General features: G+C 37.6%; 1 protein-coding gene across 3 annotated transcripts in view; it reads left to right on the forward strand.

Moving 5' to 3' along the window:
- The window catches only part of LOC127423095 (citron rho-interacting kinase-like), a 138,360-nt gene that overhangs the window by 25,396 nt on the left and 97,414 nt on the right, over positions 1-15,550 (forward strand). For all 3 annotated transcript variants that reach the window (XM_051667143.1, XM_051667150.1, XM_051667159.1), the window contains exon 10: positions 3,757-3,943. In XM_051667143.1, the coding sequence (XP_051523103.1) occupies positions 3,757-3,943 (187 nt within the window). The remainder of the gene's footprint in view (positions 1-3,756; positions 3,944-15,550) is intronic.

Consider the following 15,550-nt stretch of genomic DNA (forward strand, 5'->3'; position numbering starts at 1 on the left):
GAAATCACTTGACGAGCGCAGTTTTCTTTCCCTGTTGAAACTGAAAAGTTGGGATGGAACATATCGAAGGAATTGTTCCCCTTTTTAACCTCGTGTGACCCCGCGTCCATATGCGTGGACATTGTATTTTGGCTTTGCTATCCGCAACGCATCGTTTAAATAAATTTAAACTGACTGAATACTGTTCATGAGACTCTAGACTGTCATTTAAGAGTTAAACTTCTGGCGCAACGCATCACGTGACACAACAACATGACGTTGATTTCCGTGAAGCGCTTCTACGGGTGCAGCACCAACAAAAGTGCCTCTGGTAAGAAATCTCTTTAAGTTGTTTAATTGAAACCAATTTGGTTGTAAAGAGGAGAGTCTCTAGTTTCATTTGATATGCCGCTTTACAAAATGCATACATTTTTTGTTCGTCAGCACGCTGATAAACATGATGTTCACATATGTGGATTTTCGGACATTATTCCCTCAGAAGTAGAAAAACATGTTATTTTGAATAACTTTCAACAATAACACATCTGTGGGTCATTTCACTTCATTTTAACATACATTTTGTTATATTTTATTTTATTATCACTGTACAATATGGTTCTATTCATTAACATTAGTAAATGCATTCCTATATTTACTGTGTATTATCACATTGAGAATAAATGTATTCATGCAACAGCTGTAAAATGTGTCTTTCAGAGGCTTTATATGGAGTTAGGATGAAAATAAGGTGCATTTCAAACTGTTCTGAGACCAGTGCAGACAGACAGCACACTGGAGGTTAAGTCATTCACTAAATAGGGAGCAAGGGAGCATCCTATAGCTCTCTATGCAGTTAAGTGCATTCACTCCTAAAATCTGATCAAAAGTTCAGTTTCAGGCTGCAGATGATGTTTGGATCACTCAACATGTTTGACAGACATGTGACAATGATAATCAGTACATAGATTCAGAATTTATAATGTATCATTTTATTTTAACATGGTTGACAGTGATTGGATGATGCTGGACATTACTTTGAATCAGAATTATTTATGCTAATTTCTGAAGTAATGTCTGTAACATCAAAACATGAATAATCAACACTCCTGGAAACATCATAAACTATTTGATGAAAAAAACTATAACTTAGTGTTATTTAATATTTCACAACTTAGTCCCGCTGTCCACATATGAGGACATACATTATTAGGAAAACTATTTGCTCTATACATCTTTTTTTTTTTTTTTTTTTGCTTGTTTATTAGGTGCCACTAGGTACAAATCAAAAAAGGAAAATGGAAAATTCACACAGCAGTCACACTCGGGTCTCAGGAGGTTAAATAGCCAATAGTCTTTAAATTCTAGAAAGAACCCAAATGTGTGTAGTCCAAGATGATGTCAATATTTGTGTTCTGTTTTCCAGACAAGAAACACTGTTGGAAATGTTATGGAGCACTCATAATTGTTAGGAGTACACTTAAAGCTAACAGACATGAACTAAAAGATATATTGGGAATAGCTGTTATTATCTTTGGTTTGGATTTGAGTGTATTTTGTTAGATTGTTTTATTAAGTGTTTGTGGTAGAGGAATAATATCCAGAATTGTTGTTTTAAACCCATGTGAAACATTTTCTTTCTTCTGTTGAACACAAATGGTGATGTTGGGCATAATGTTACACTGCAAAAAATCATTTTGTCTCATTTTCTGGTTAAAATGCCTAAATATTCTTAAAGGAGTAGTTCACCCAAAAATGTAAATTCAGTCATTGTTTACTCACTCCTGTGTTGTTATAACCCTTTATGACTTACTTTCTGTTTCTGAACACAAAGGGAGAAATTGTGGATAAATGTTGTGCTCAGTGATGTCATACAATGGCAGTTTATGGTGACCACCTCTTCAAGCTTCAAAAGAACACAAAAGTATAATTCAGAAGTCTAATAAATTATTCATGAGACTCATGATTGTCATGAAAGCATACGATAAGATTTGATGAGAGACAAACTGAAATCTAATGTATTATTTAGTGAGAATGTTCACTGACCGTTGATCTCCTGTGTGTGTTCATGATAGGGCACAAGAGCAACAGTTCACGCAGCCCCCTCGTGACATAGGGGCGTTCAAGCGAAAACTCGTTTTATCTAAAAACGGCGATAGTGACAACAGAACACAACTGCACACAAAACAGAGAACAGAACTTACTAAACATGTCTGAAGAGTTTATAGTCCAAGAATTGATGCATTTCTATGCCCAGCCTTATTTTTTTTTTAATGGAGTACTCGTGAATCAAATGGAAACAAAGAAGCGGCGACAGGCAGACAGTCACTCCGTGTCCTAACCTGACGGCAAATGACACACGATAAAAGATATATTTTCTTTGGTAATCAGAGTTTTTGTCCTAACCAGCCGTGATGAGCGACGGTACATTCTACCGATCGCTTGTTTTCTATTTTTGGCATCATGCAGGTAACTCCGTCCACTGTGAACTGGCACCGGTCCAAAAACTTAAAAAATAAAATAAAATAAGGCTGGGCATAGAAATGCATCAATTCTTGGACTACAAACTCTTCAGACATGTTTAGTAAGTTCTGTTCTCTGTTTTGTGTGCAGTTGTGTTCTGTTGTCACTATCGCTGTTTTTAGATAAAACGAGTTTCCTCTTGAACGCCCCAATGTCACGAGGGGGCTGCGTGAACTGTTGCTCTCGTGTCCTATCATGAACGCACACAGGAGATCAACGGTCAGTGAACATTCTCACTAAATAATACATTAGATTTCAGTTTGTTTCACACCAAATCTTATCGTATGCTTTCATAACAATCATGAGTCTCATGGAATAATTTATTAGACTTCTGAATTATACTTTTGTGTTCTTTTGAAGCTTGAAGAGGTGGTCACCATAAACTGCCATTCTATGACATCACTGAGCACAACACTTTTTCACAATTTCTCCCTTTGTGTTCAGAAAAAGGAAGAAAGTCATATAGTGTTATAACAACACAGGGGTGAGTAAACAATGACTGAATTTACATTTTTGGGTGAACTATCAGAAACAAAATTGACATGAGAAGCAGAATGGCATAAGATATTAATTCTCATGTTTAGAGAAATGGAACAAAATTTTGTGGGTTTTCTGGTTTTAAAACAAGAACAAACTATTTGCCAAATGGGCCAAAACTTTGTTCCAAATTTCTCTGAAAGCGAGAGAAAAAAAAAAGTAGTATGTTGTCATTTTGCTTCTCAAGTAAAGTTATCTTGTTTTAAGAACGTTTAGATATTTTTACTGGAAAATAAGACAAAAATACTCAAGAAAATGATTGCTTGCAGTGCAGCCTCAGTCACCATCCACTTTCATTGCACCTCTTTTTCCATATAATGAAAGTGAATGGCTGAGTCTGATATTATGCCCAACATCTCCTTTTGTGTCATATGGGTTTGTAACAACATGAGGGTAAGACGGGTGAACTATCCATTTCAAATGTGTGCGAATCAACAAAAGCAAGCAGCATATACAGTGTGTAAATACAGCTGTTTGTGTAGATGCAACTCTGTGTGTGTGTGTTTGTTGGGTTTTTGCTGTGACTCACACTGATTACCCGAGACTGCTGCAGTGAGAGAGAGAAAGAGAGAGAGCGGTTGAGCGAGTTAAAAAAAGAGCTACTGTCTCATCACAGAGACCCTCGCCCCCCCATCTCTCTCTCTCTTTCTCTCTCTGTTTTCTCTGATGCGAGGCTCACCAATCTCTCTCTCACACATTTTCTCCTCTTGTCTCGTCCAGTGCTCCCTCCGTTTGTTCCGTCTCTCTGTTCTGAGGATGACACCTCTAATTTCGAGGAGCCCGAGAGGCCCCCCCGCCCTGCGGCCGCCGCACAGCGCGATCCCCCTCGCACCGGCTTCCAGGGATACGACCTGCCCTTTCTAGGGTGGTGCTTTAGCAGGACGCTGAGCGCACTGGCCAAGTCTGAGTGAGTACACACAAACACACACATGCTGATTTTACTCGTCCAGTCACAGGTGGTCCATTGGTGCGGAGACGGCTGTATCACCACGACGACTGTCACCAGGCAACATTGAGGCTGAATGTGAGATATTGCTGCTGTGGTTAAAGCAGCGGTTCTGTCTCGCGCTCGCTCTTCAATGCACGCGGCTATAAGATGAATGAGACAGGGCTCTGTTTGTGTGTGTGTGTAGCTGTTTTTATAACAGGAGACTCGCAGATCACGGAGTATCGCTTGGAAATGTTGCCATGTGGATGCATCGGAATGGGACACCCTCCTGTGTGTGTGTGTGTGTGTAATGTGATGGTATAACACAATGAAATCCCCTTTACGACATAGTCACTCTGTAACATGATGGTTTTTGTGTTTGCATTGACCTGGCCAACCTTGAATCTGTTGTTTTTGTCTTCATTTGCACATTTCCTTTTCAGTACATATTTATTGTTGGGTGAATTTCATCAAATCTTTCAATGGGCGATTCTCAAGAAATCTGTCAACAAAATGTCCTCATCATATTTAACCCCAAATCAATACAAATAAATAGTATAAATGTATTATAGTTACTATAATATGTTTGTATGTATATATTCTGAATACTAGGCTTGGGATCGATGCCTTTTTCACGCATCGATAATCAGAAGATTATCGAAGATGATTATCGATATATATAAATGTTATTTTCAGATATAAATGGGTCTTCTCGTTGCACAAAAGTGTTTTGTCTCTTCAGACGTACTTCTCAACGCAACTTTGGTAAAGTTTGAGCAGCAGGGTTAATTAAAGGGGGTCGCACAACGGACACGTCTGGCGGATGACATGGCACGTTGTAAAATTCTAAACAATTGTTTATTTTCTACAAAGGTACGACCACACCGCCAGTGCTCAGCGCCAACATTCTGAAGTGCCATGGAGTGCAACTCGCATAGTTTTATATTAAATTTGACCCAAATCATTATCAAAGGACAAAGATTATTCACTCTAGTTGCTGCATTTCATTCAAGTTGGATGTGGGATATTCCTACATCTCCGATCCCCGACCATAAAGGCAAAACAAATCTGCAACGCTCCCGTTAGCTTAACAGGTGTTTGACTGTAACCAGAGATGTCTCCTAATAACCCAACTGATAAACAATGCTGCAACGCAAGAATTTGTGCTACAGGTACGATTATGAAAAGAGAGGATAATATACCATGTTTTATACACCTGTTTCTGCAGGTGTTTGTTAAACAAGTTTTAATATCATGTAATGGAGGAACTTTGAGTGCCGACATGTTTGTTGAAAGCTGTAAATTTCCCTACGAGTTTCCCAGTTGGAATTCCGACTTCAAGTGCCATTCCATTGCACTTTTCCTTGTAGGAAGTTGGAAATTCGGACTTTCCGAATTCAGTGGAACACACTTCAATGCAACATAACTGGCTTCAGCTCGTCCTGTGTGTGTGTGTGTGTGTGTGTGTGTGTTCGGGACCGCGATCGGCTTCAGTAAATGGTATATTGCCCCCTTGTGTCTCCCAACGCTATTACGCCACACTGTTAAACAGAGGCCAACTGAGTGAATTGGAAAGCATGCCAAATGGGATTCTAATTTTAATGTCTGCTAATTTGAATATATCGATGCCTCAAAAATATATAGATAAAATAATGTGCCGATCAATAATCCATATATCGATATTTTATGACACTCCTAATATATACACACATACCTTTACATATACTATATATATATATATATATATATATATATATATATATGTGTGTGTGTGTGTGTATATATATATATATATATATATATATGTGTGTGTGTGTGTGTGTGTGTGTGTGTGTGTGTGTATATATATATATATATGTGTGTGTGTGTGTGTGTATATATATATATATATGTGTGTGTGTGTGTGTGTGTGTGTGTGTATATATATATATATATATGTGTGTGTGTGTGTGTGTGTGTGTGTGTGTGTATATATATATATGTGTGTGTGTGTGTGTGTGTGTGTATATATATATATGTGTGTGTGTGTGTGTGTGTATATATATATATATATGTGTGTGTGTGTGTGTGTGTGTATATATATATATGCGTGTGTGTGTGTGTATATATATACACACTTATGCACATTTTACCCGCCAGTTCTCATTACTGTATAATATACTGTATAATTACTGTAACGTCTGAAAGTTTTACTTTTACAATTCCCATTGTTTTCGATGGCGATTCTCATTAACGTAACACAGTATTTTTTTTTTTAACTGTATTACGGTAAAATAAATGCTGTTGTACAATGATTAAAAAATAACAATTAAATCAGCAAAAATGAAAGGCAATACCAAGAATGTATTACTATGATGTATAAATACTTTCATATTCCGGTAATGAGAATTCATATGTAAAATGTGTGTAACTATCATGAAATGATCGTCACAATTAAAAAAAAAAAAAGCTTCATTTTCTAAATGCAGAATATAATTAATAGTTCTTTTGATTTTGGAGTGAAATAAGATCTGGACATTTTCTTGACAGGCTTCATTTCATCTCCAAGACACATCTTTACATATATTTACACATATTTCAGTCCGAAAATGAAGCCTATTTTTAGGACCATTAAGATTGAGCTATTGTTTTCATGACCACTACGCACAACGCCCCTGTGATACAAAAATCTCTTTCGGATTTCAGTTATACACACACACATAAAATAATGCTATATTACTTAATTGGTAAAGCATGTATAGATCACAGTAGTATTTGTTGTATTGCCTTTATGAAGAGAATGAGATCGAGCATTACAGTAATAAGAATTTAAAGTGAAAATGAAATGTCATAACAATAATGACACAATGCAAAGAATCTTAATTAACCTACTTCATTTTCTTTGCACTATATATATATATACTGAGAGCTTTAGTCTGCCAAACACGCCTTTCATCTTCTGATCGCAGTGTTTTCTGTAGCATTATGTTGTGTTAGATCAGGATCGTGTCTTTGTTTGGGAATCTGCTCTCAGATGATCTGTAAATAAACTGATCTGCCCTGGATCTGAAAGGGAAACACAGGGAATATGATGATGATAATATAGAGAGGAAGATCACCCAGAAATAGAGAGAGAGAGAGAGAGAGAGGTAAAGCTTCATAACATTAGTCAGAATGTATTTCTATGGCAACCAGTGTGAGTTTCCTCCTCCCGCCATCTCCCAGCATCCATTCATGCGCTTTTTCCTTTCAAATCCTGAAATGCAGATTTACCTACACTGCAAAAATGAATTTTCTCAATCGGTATTTTTGTCATGTTTCCAGTGAGAATGTCTAATAACCCATGAAACAAGATATAGTTACTTGAGAAACAAAATTGTGTAAGATAATAAGGGGGTAGTTCGCCAAAAAATAACATTGCTGTCGACTTGAATACCTCTGAACGCAACACAAACAGCACCAGCAGAGCAGCGTGGGAATGTTAATGCAGAACGGCAGCTGCCGATTGGTGGATTGGCTCCTCTGGAGACGTGCTGTGAGCGCGGAGAATCGGTCTTGAAGCAAACAAAACATCTTTAATGCGTGATACTTGTCAGGAGAGGTCTAACGAGGACTGTAAACCGCCTTTACTCAGCTGCACTGACAGAGCACACTACATCAATGCATGCGCAGTTGGTGTGTTTTCTAGCACGCTTGACATGTCATCATTCAAGCAACACTCTCATCTCTTCTATAAATGCACACATACTTTTGAAATTCACATATGTCTCTCTCTCGTGACAAACAATGCATAAGTGCATGTTGACAGCCGTGTGGGCTGCATCTGTCATCTCTGCTGTCTGATCTGTGATCAGTGGAATGATTGAAGGACTCAGGATTGTAGATTTAGAGCCAGATTGTGTCTGATCTGGATGCAGTGGCTTCTCAACACTTGCTGGCGTCATGACTGACAGATAACAAGAGAACATCTGGATTCCTCTCCTGTGCGGCTTCGTCTCCTCAAGCGCAAATTCTCCTCACTTAGAATTAACGCTCTACAGGTCCGTTCTGCCTAGCAGAGATGCTCAGTGTCCCTAATAAATGTATTCAATGCAACAAGATCTGTCACAATAATTTCAGGAACAAATGTGGCAAGATAGATTGAGAGATCTGCTCATGTCTGGAAATTAGACGTTAATTAAAAGTTTGTAAATTATCTAGTCACTTACACACCTATAACGCTATTGGCTATATAGAAACCGTTTTAACCAATGTTTAATATTTTTTATTTTTTAAATAAAGTATTTATTGTAACAAAACTCTGAAACTCTGTTGCGGATGTATCTTTAATTTTACGATGTCATATGAACAACCAGTCAGTAATTGGACTGATTGAAGTCTTACCAACATAAGGGGCCGTTCACGCAGGATGAGTTCTTGCGTTAAAAAACAACTAGAACCAGCGCTGCGGATTGTAATGTAAACCAGGGTCTCGAGACGCATTTTTAAATGTTGAACTTGATACGCAAAGTGCTTGAACACTGCAAAAATAATGTTCTTAATCAGTGTTTTTGTCTTGTTTTCCATTACCAATATCTAAACATTCTTACAACAATATACATTTGCTTGAAGCAAAATTATATTACGTATTGTATGGGAGCCAGATTCCTCCACAAAATAAAAAAATAAATAAATAAAAGAGGTACTGTAATTCTGACTTTGTCTCACAGTTGTTACTTTGTTTCTCACAATTTCAACTTTATATCTCTCAATTTCTCTCAACTTTATAACTCGACATAAAGTTGCAACTGCGTGATAAAAAGTCGCAAGTGTGACTATTTCTCACAATTTCGAGTTTACATCATGCGATTTCGACTTTATTCCTCCCAATTCTGAATTTATCTCTCTCAGTTGTGACTTTATAACTCATTATTGCAAGATATAAACTCACAATTGCAATCATTTCATTTTTCGCAATTGCAAGTTTATATTTCGCAATTGAGTTTGTAGCACGCAATTACGACTATCTCTCAATTGTGACTAAATCGCAGTTGCAAATTTATTTTTTGCAATTGAGTTTATATCTCGTGATAACGAGTTTATAGCATGCAATTGCGACTGTCAATTGTTACTTTATAAATCGCAATTGCATGTTTATTTTTCACAATTGCAAGTTAATATCACGCAATTGTGAGATTATATCTCGCAATTGAGTTTATAGCATGCAGTTGCGAATATCAATTTTGACTATAAATCGCAGTTGCAAGTTTATTTTTCACAATTACAAGTTTATATCAAGTTTATGCAAATTTAAATTGTATTTCGCAGTTGTGTTTGTATTATGCAATTGCAAGTTTATATTTCGCAATTGTGTTTATATTATGCAGTTGTGAGTTTATATCTCACATTTGAGTTACAGCACACAATTGCAACTTTATCTCTCAATTGTGACTTTATAAATTGCAGTTGTAAATGTATTTTTCGCAATTGAGTTTATATCTCACGATTACGAGTTTATAGCACTCAATTGCGACTATCAATTGAAACTTTATAAATCGCAGTTGCATGTTTATATCACTCAGTTATGAGTTTATATCTTGCAGTTGTGAGTTTATAGCACACAATTGTGAGTTTACCTCTCAATTGCGACTATAACTCACAGTTGCAAGTTTATGTCACGCTGTTGCAAGTTTGTTTTTTGCAATTGCAATTTTAAATCATGCTATTGCGACTTCATTTTTAGGAATTACAAGTTATAACGTCTCCAATGTGAGAAATAAAGTCAGAACTGTGAAATATATATGCATATATATATTTTATCCTCTTTTCTCCCAATTTGGAATGCCCAATTCCCACTACTTAGTAGGTTCTCGTGGTGGCGCGGTTACTCACCTCAATCCGGGTGGTGGAGGACAAGTCTCAGTTGCCTCCGCTTCTGAGACCGTCAATCCGCGCATCTTATCACGTGACTCGTTGTGCATGACACCGCGGAGACTCACAGCATGTGGAGGCTCATGCTACTCTCCACGATCCACACACAACTTACCACACGCCCCATTGAGAGCGAGAACCACTAATCACGACCACGAGGAGATTACCTCATGTGACTCTACCCTCCCTAGCAACCGGGCCAATTTGGTTGCTTAGGAGACCTGGCTGGAGTCACTCAGCACACCCTGGATTTGAACTCGCATCTCCAGGGGTGATAGTCAGCGTCAATACTCGCTGAGATACCCAGACCCCCTTGAACTGTGAAATATTAAGTCAGAGTTACCTTTTTATTTTTTATTCCATGGCAGAATCAAGGCACCATAGGATTGTTTTCAGAGAAATCTAACAAAATTTAGTGATGTGTATGCTTCAAACAGTAGAAATTTGCCAATGGAGTGAGAGAAATAAACTTGTTTTCCCTTTCTATTAAGTTTCTTACCACAATGGCAACCTTTTATTTTTTCTTATTTGAAGCATAAACCTCACAAACTTTTGTTAGATTTCTCTGAAAACCATCCTTCACATCTTATGTCATTTTACTTTTCAAGTAAATATATGTTGTTTTAAGGATGTCTGGAAAACAACAAAAATACTACAAAATAAAAAAGGTACATAATGACACATGTGTGAACGCCCCCTGACAGTGTAGTTATCTGACCGATTCAGTCCAGGATTCAGATCAATGACTCCTGTGTTTAAGTTTGACTTGTCAATCAGCTTGACTGATTCCAAAATTGGACAGCACATTGCGCTGTATGTTCATTTTTGTGTGCAGTCAGCAAAAACAACGCAATAGCAATGCAACAAATCTATACTCTACATATTATGTATCTAATACTGTATATAACACAACACAAACTGATTTTTGCTGTGGCAATTCAGTAACTACTGATTCAAACATCAGAAATTTTACTCTCTCTGTTTTGTTTAATCACTCTTTCTCCTTACACGACAATTAAATAGGCAGCATTTGACACTGTGAATTAATTGACTGTCAAAACCAAGTCAAATATTCTGCTGGTGATGTTTGAGAAGCTAGCAGTCGCTTTCTCTTTATTCGCATTTAACCCATCATGTTGTTAAAGTGCATTAATGATGTATTCTGTGGAAGGATTTCTGAAGGTGGTTCATTTTCAGTGGAGTCAACGCTCTAATTGGAGTGTGCAATGACTACTGTAGGGATCATACTGAAATGACTGCAGATGAAGAGGTGGTTTACTCTTCTCTCGCTGTGACTCATGGTTTTAATTGTTAGTCTAAAAGACTAAAGACGTGTGACGTCAGTTTTCCAAGTAAACTCAATTTCACTAGTTTTGCACATGCCTATTTTGGAAGAGCAACCTCCATTTCGAATTTACAGTATATTCATTCAAAAATACAACCCTCCTCATTCTTCAGCATGACTCTGACATCTTCAGTCGTGAAAACAGGGTTTGTTCATACTGCAGATGCCCACTTGAAACCCCACTGAAGCGCAGAGGAACTTCAACACTCATTCTCGTGACCTTTCTCAATTGCTGATTAATAGAACGCTGCATGTGAGCGCTGCAGGTTAATCATGTCACCGTGGGAACATTTACAGAGCACATGCTATGAGTCAGTCACGTCTGTGTCCGTCAGCCACTCTAAGAATAGGCAATGTAGGAATGCATCAGCGTTTTAACGGATCAATAGCTACTGTATTCACAGAATGCGTAATTGTTTATATTCGCTGCAGATCTCACAAGTTTTGTGTTCCCTCGCAATAGTTTGTGTTCCTTTGCAACAAGTTTTATGTTCCCTCATAATAGTTTGTGTTCCCTCACAATAGTTTGCGTTCCTTTGCAACAAGTTTTGTGTTCCCTTGCAATAGTTTGTGTTCCCTCACAATAGTTTGCGTTCCTTTGCAACAAGTTTTGTGTTCCCTCGCAATAGTTTGTGTTCCTTTGCAACAAGTTTTTTGTTCCCTCATAATAGTTTGCGTTCCCTCTCAATAAGTTTTGTGTTCCCTCATAATAGTTTGTGTTCCTTTGCAACAAGTTTTGTGTTCCCTCGCAATAGTTTGTGTTCCTTTGCAACAAGTTTTTTGTTCCCTCATAATAGTTTGCGTTCCCTCTCAATAAGTTTTGTGTTCCTTTGCAACAAGTTTTATGTTCCCTCATAATAGTTTGCGTTCCCTCTCAATAAGTTTTGTTCCCTCATAATAGTTTGCATTCCCTCATAATAGTTTGCGTTCCCTCGCAATAGTTTGTGTTCCTTTGCAACAAGTTTTGTGTTCCCTTGCAATAGTTTGTGTTCCCTCACAATAGTTTGCGTTCCTTTGCAACAAGTTTTGTGTTCCCTCGCAATAGTTTGTGTTCCTTTGCAACAAGTTTTTTGTTCCCTCATAATAGTTTGCGTTCCCTCTCAATAAGTTTTGTGTTCCCTCATAATAGTTTGCATTCCCTCATAATAGTTTGCATTCCCTCATAATAGTTTGTGTTCCTTTGCAACAAGTTTTGTGTTCCCTTGCAATAGTTTGTGTTCCCTCATAATAGTTTGCATTCCCTCATAATAGTTTGTGTTCCTTTGCAACAAGTTTTGTGTTCCCTTGCAATAGTTTGTGTTCCCTCATAATAGTTTGCATTCCCTCATAATAGTTTGTGTTCCTTTGCAACAAGTTTTTTGTTCCCTCATAATAGTTTGCGTTCCCTCTCAATAAGTTTTGTGTTCCCTCATAATAGTTTGCATTCCCTCATAATAGTTTGCGTTCCCTCGCAATAGTTTGTGTTCCTTTGCAACAAGTTTTGTGTTCCCTTGCAATAGTTTGTGTTCCCTCATAATAGTTTGTGTTCCCTCGCAATAGTTTGTGTTCCTTTGCAACAAGTTTTGTGTTCCCTCATAATAGTTTCTGTTCCCTCACAATAGTTTGCGTTCCCTTGCAACAAGTTTTGTGTTCCCTCACAATAGTTTGCGTTCCCTAGTTTGCGTTCCCTCACAATAGTTTGCGTTCCCTCTCAATAAGTTTTGCGTTCCCTCACAATAAGTTTTGCATTCCCTCATAATAGTTTTGCGTTCCCTCACAATAAGTTTTGCGTTCCCTCATAATAGTTTGCGTTCCCTCGCAATAGTTTGCGTTCCTTTGCAACAAGTTTTGTGTTCCCTCATAATAGTTTTGCGTTCCCTCACAATAAGTTTTGCGTTCCCTCATAATAGTTTGTGTTCCCTCGCAATAGTTTGCGTTCCCTTGCAACAAGTTTTGTGTTCCCTCGCAATAGTTTGCGTTCGTTTGCAACAAGTTTTGCATTCCCTCACAATAGTTTGCGTTCCCTCACAATAGTTTGTGTTCCCTCACAATAGTTTGTGTTCCCTCGCAATAGTTTGCGTTCCCTCGCAATAGTTTGCGTTCCTTTGCAACAAGTTTTGTGTTCCCTCATAATAGTTTTGTTCCCTCGCAATAGTTTGCGTTCCCTCGCAATAGTTTGCGTTTCTTTGCAACCAGTTTTGCGTTCCCTCGCAATAGTTTGCGTTCCCTTGCAATAGTTTGTGTTTCTTTGCAACAAGTTTTGCGTTCCCTCGCAATAGTTTGCGTTCCTATGTGGTTCCTAATCAGCAATTGTTTGAGATTGATGCAATAATCCGTGTAAAACACAGTGGAAAAAACGAATGCACGCAGTCGAGATGTGAGATGTAGACAAGCGGGAAAAAAGAAACGGAAAAAGAGAGAAACAGGTGCACGCAGTAAAATACACGTAGTTGAATGGGTAGAAAAGCAGAAGAACCCGAAGCACACACCGAAATGGCAAAGGATAAAATGATGAACGTGAATAAGCAAGAATAAGCAATGCTAAGCAGGCTAGCAAGCTACAAACACAGACTCGTGCAGCGTGCCAGCAGCAACCGGAACAGGAAGTCAACGCAAGGGAATGCTAAACTTATTTTGAGGGCACGCAAAAGTATTTCAGAAAATAAATTCCCGTCATGTCCTCTAAGGGGCTCCGTAGAATTTGGTTGGTGCGTTTCGGTAATTATTTTTATATTTTTACAAATTTGTGGAGTAATAATAATTTTTTTAGAGCCTGTAATTGTTGACATGTTAATATAAAATTAATTGTAAAAATTTGAAGAAATACTCAAATTATATTTCAATATGTTTCTCATATTTTTGGGTGTTGCGGTAATGAGAATTATTCTGGACATGCTCCAGAAAATGTTTTCAAAAATGTGGAAAAACATTACACTGTTTACAATGATTTCAGACTTCTGTTTTTATGTTCTGAAAGAAAAGAAACAAAATCGTTATCGTACATTTTATTTTTTCATATGTGATCAGATTGACAACAGTAAATCGTGAAAGCTACTCTAATAACAAGGCGTGCTTCTATAAGGCAAAACATTTTTCATTCCTAATAATTTTTCCCTGGACACACCATCTTTTGAGACTTGAGTTTGCAAGTTTTTTTCCCAGTATGCCTCTCTCGACAACTCAAACCCCAGAACACTTTCTCAAAGGGCACAATTTGAAATGCATAGCCTATAATTTACATAGCCTATATACATGCATGCCCCATAATCATGGGCTGTTCTGATCAGACCCCCGGGACGCGTTGAGCCACAGTCGGGCATTTCTTTAAAGGGAACTCTCTAAGCGTGGAGTAATGGACTACTGTACAGTAACAGGCAGAGCGTCTAATCTGGTTTAACCTCACTGGTATGATGCCGTGGAGAAGCACATTTAGACCTGTAGTGAAACACACTGGAAGTGTTCGAGCATATGTTTGATGCCTATTCTCAGGGGGACTTAATGCAACAACAGGCTTAAGTGCAATCTGTGTGTTTGGTCTGGGAGTTACTGAGACATCCAGAAACGGCTAAAGATGTGAATATCGCCAAAGAAAGCACAAACGTTTGTGAGGAACACATCATATAAACCTGTTGTGGAATTAGACAAGCATGACTAATATCTTCCCCTTTCTGTGAAATGTGTCCCTCTAAACAGCTTAAGGATTCACGTTAAACTTGTGTACACACAGACGGTTGTACCGTATATCTTTTGCTTTTGTGTGTAGTTGTGTTGTGTTGCAGGCTTGACCTCAGGATCAAAACCGTTCAAAATCATTGTTTTGGGTTAGGGTTAACCATTGCCATTTATCTGTATATTATAATAATTATATTTGAATCCCTCATTAGTTACTTTTAATTTATTTTGCATTAAAAGTTGCTTTTTTTCTGAGAGACACGCATGAGAGACAACTAACAATAAGTGAATCTTTACATACAGTATATGATTTTTTTATCTGTCAAAATGACTGTCCACATTTTATCCATCAATGTAATGCAAATTAGTTGAATAACGACAAATTAACGATTAACTTCGTAGAGGTTGTTCATAAAAAGCTGTGTCTTCTGTGGTGTGGAACTGATTGTGTATATTGTCATAAATATATTAGCAAAAATGTCAAGCATATTGCATTATAAATAAAATTTGTGCTCATATATCGGCCACCCCTAGTGACTTACATTACCAAAAGGATCCAAAACACTCCTCAAGGTTGCCGTTTTGTGCGGGTTGGGTTGCCTAAACAAACAGAGCACAATGTTTACACTTTTTTGGAAGTTGAACTTACATGGCTTACATGGGTTATTCCAAACTACTTATGCCAACATCACATTTCAGCT

The sequence above is a fragment of the Myxocyprinus asiaticus genome, chromosome 3, assembly GCF_019703515.2.
Source record: "Myxocyprinus asiaticus isolate MX2 ecotype Aquarium Trade chromosome 3, UBuf_Myxa_2, whole genome shotgun sequence".
Classification (NCBI taxonomy): Eukaryota; Metazoa; Chordata; class Actinopteri; order Cypriniformes; family Catostomidae; genus Myxocyprinus; species Myxocyprinus asiaticus.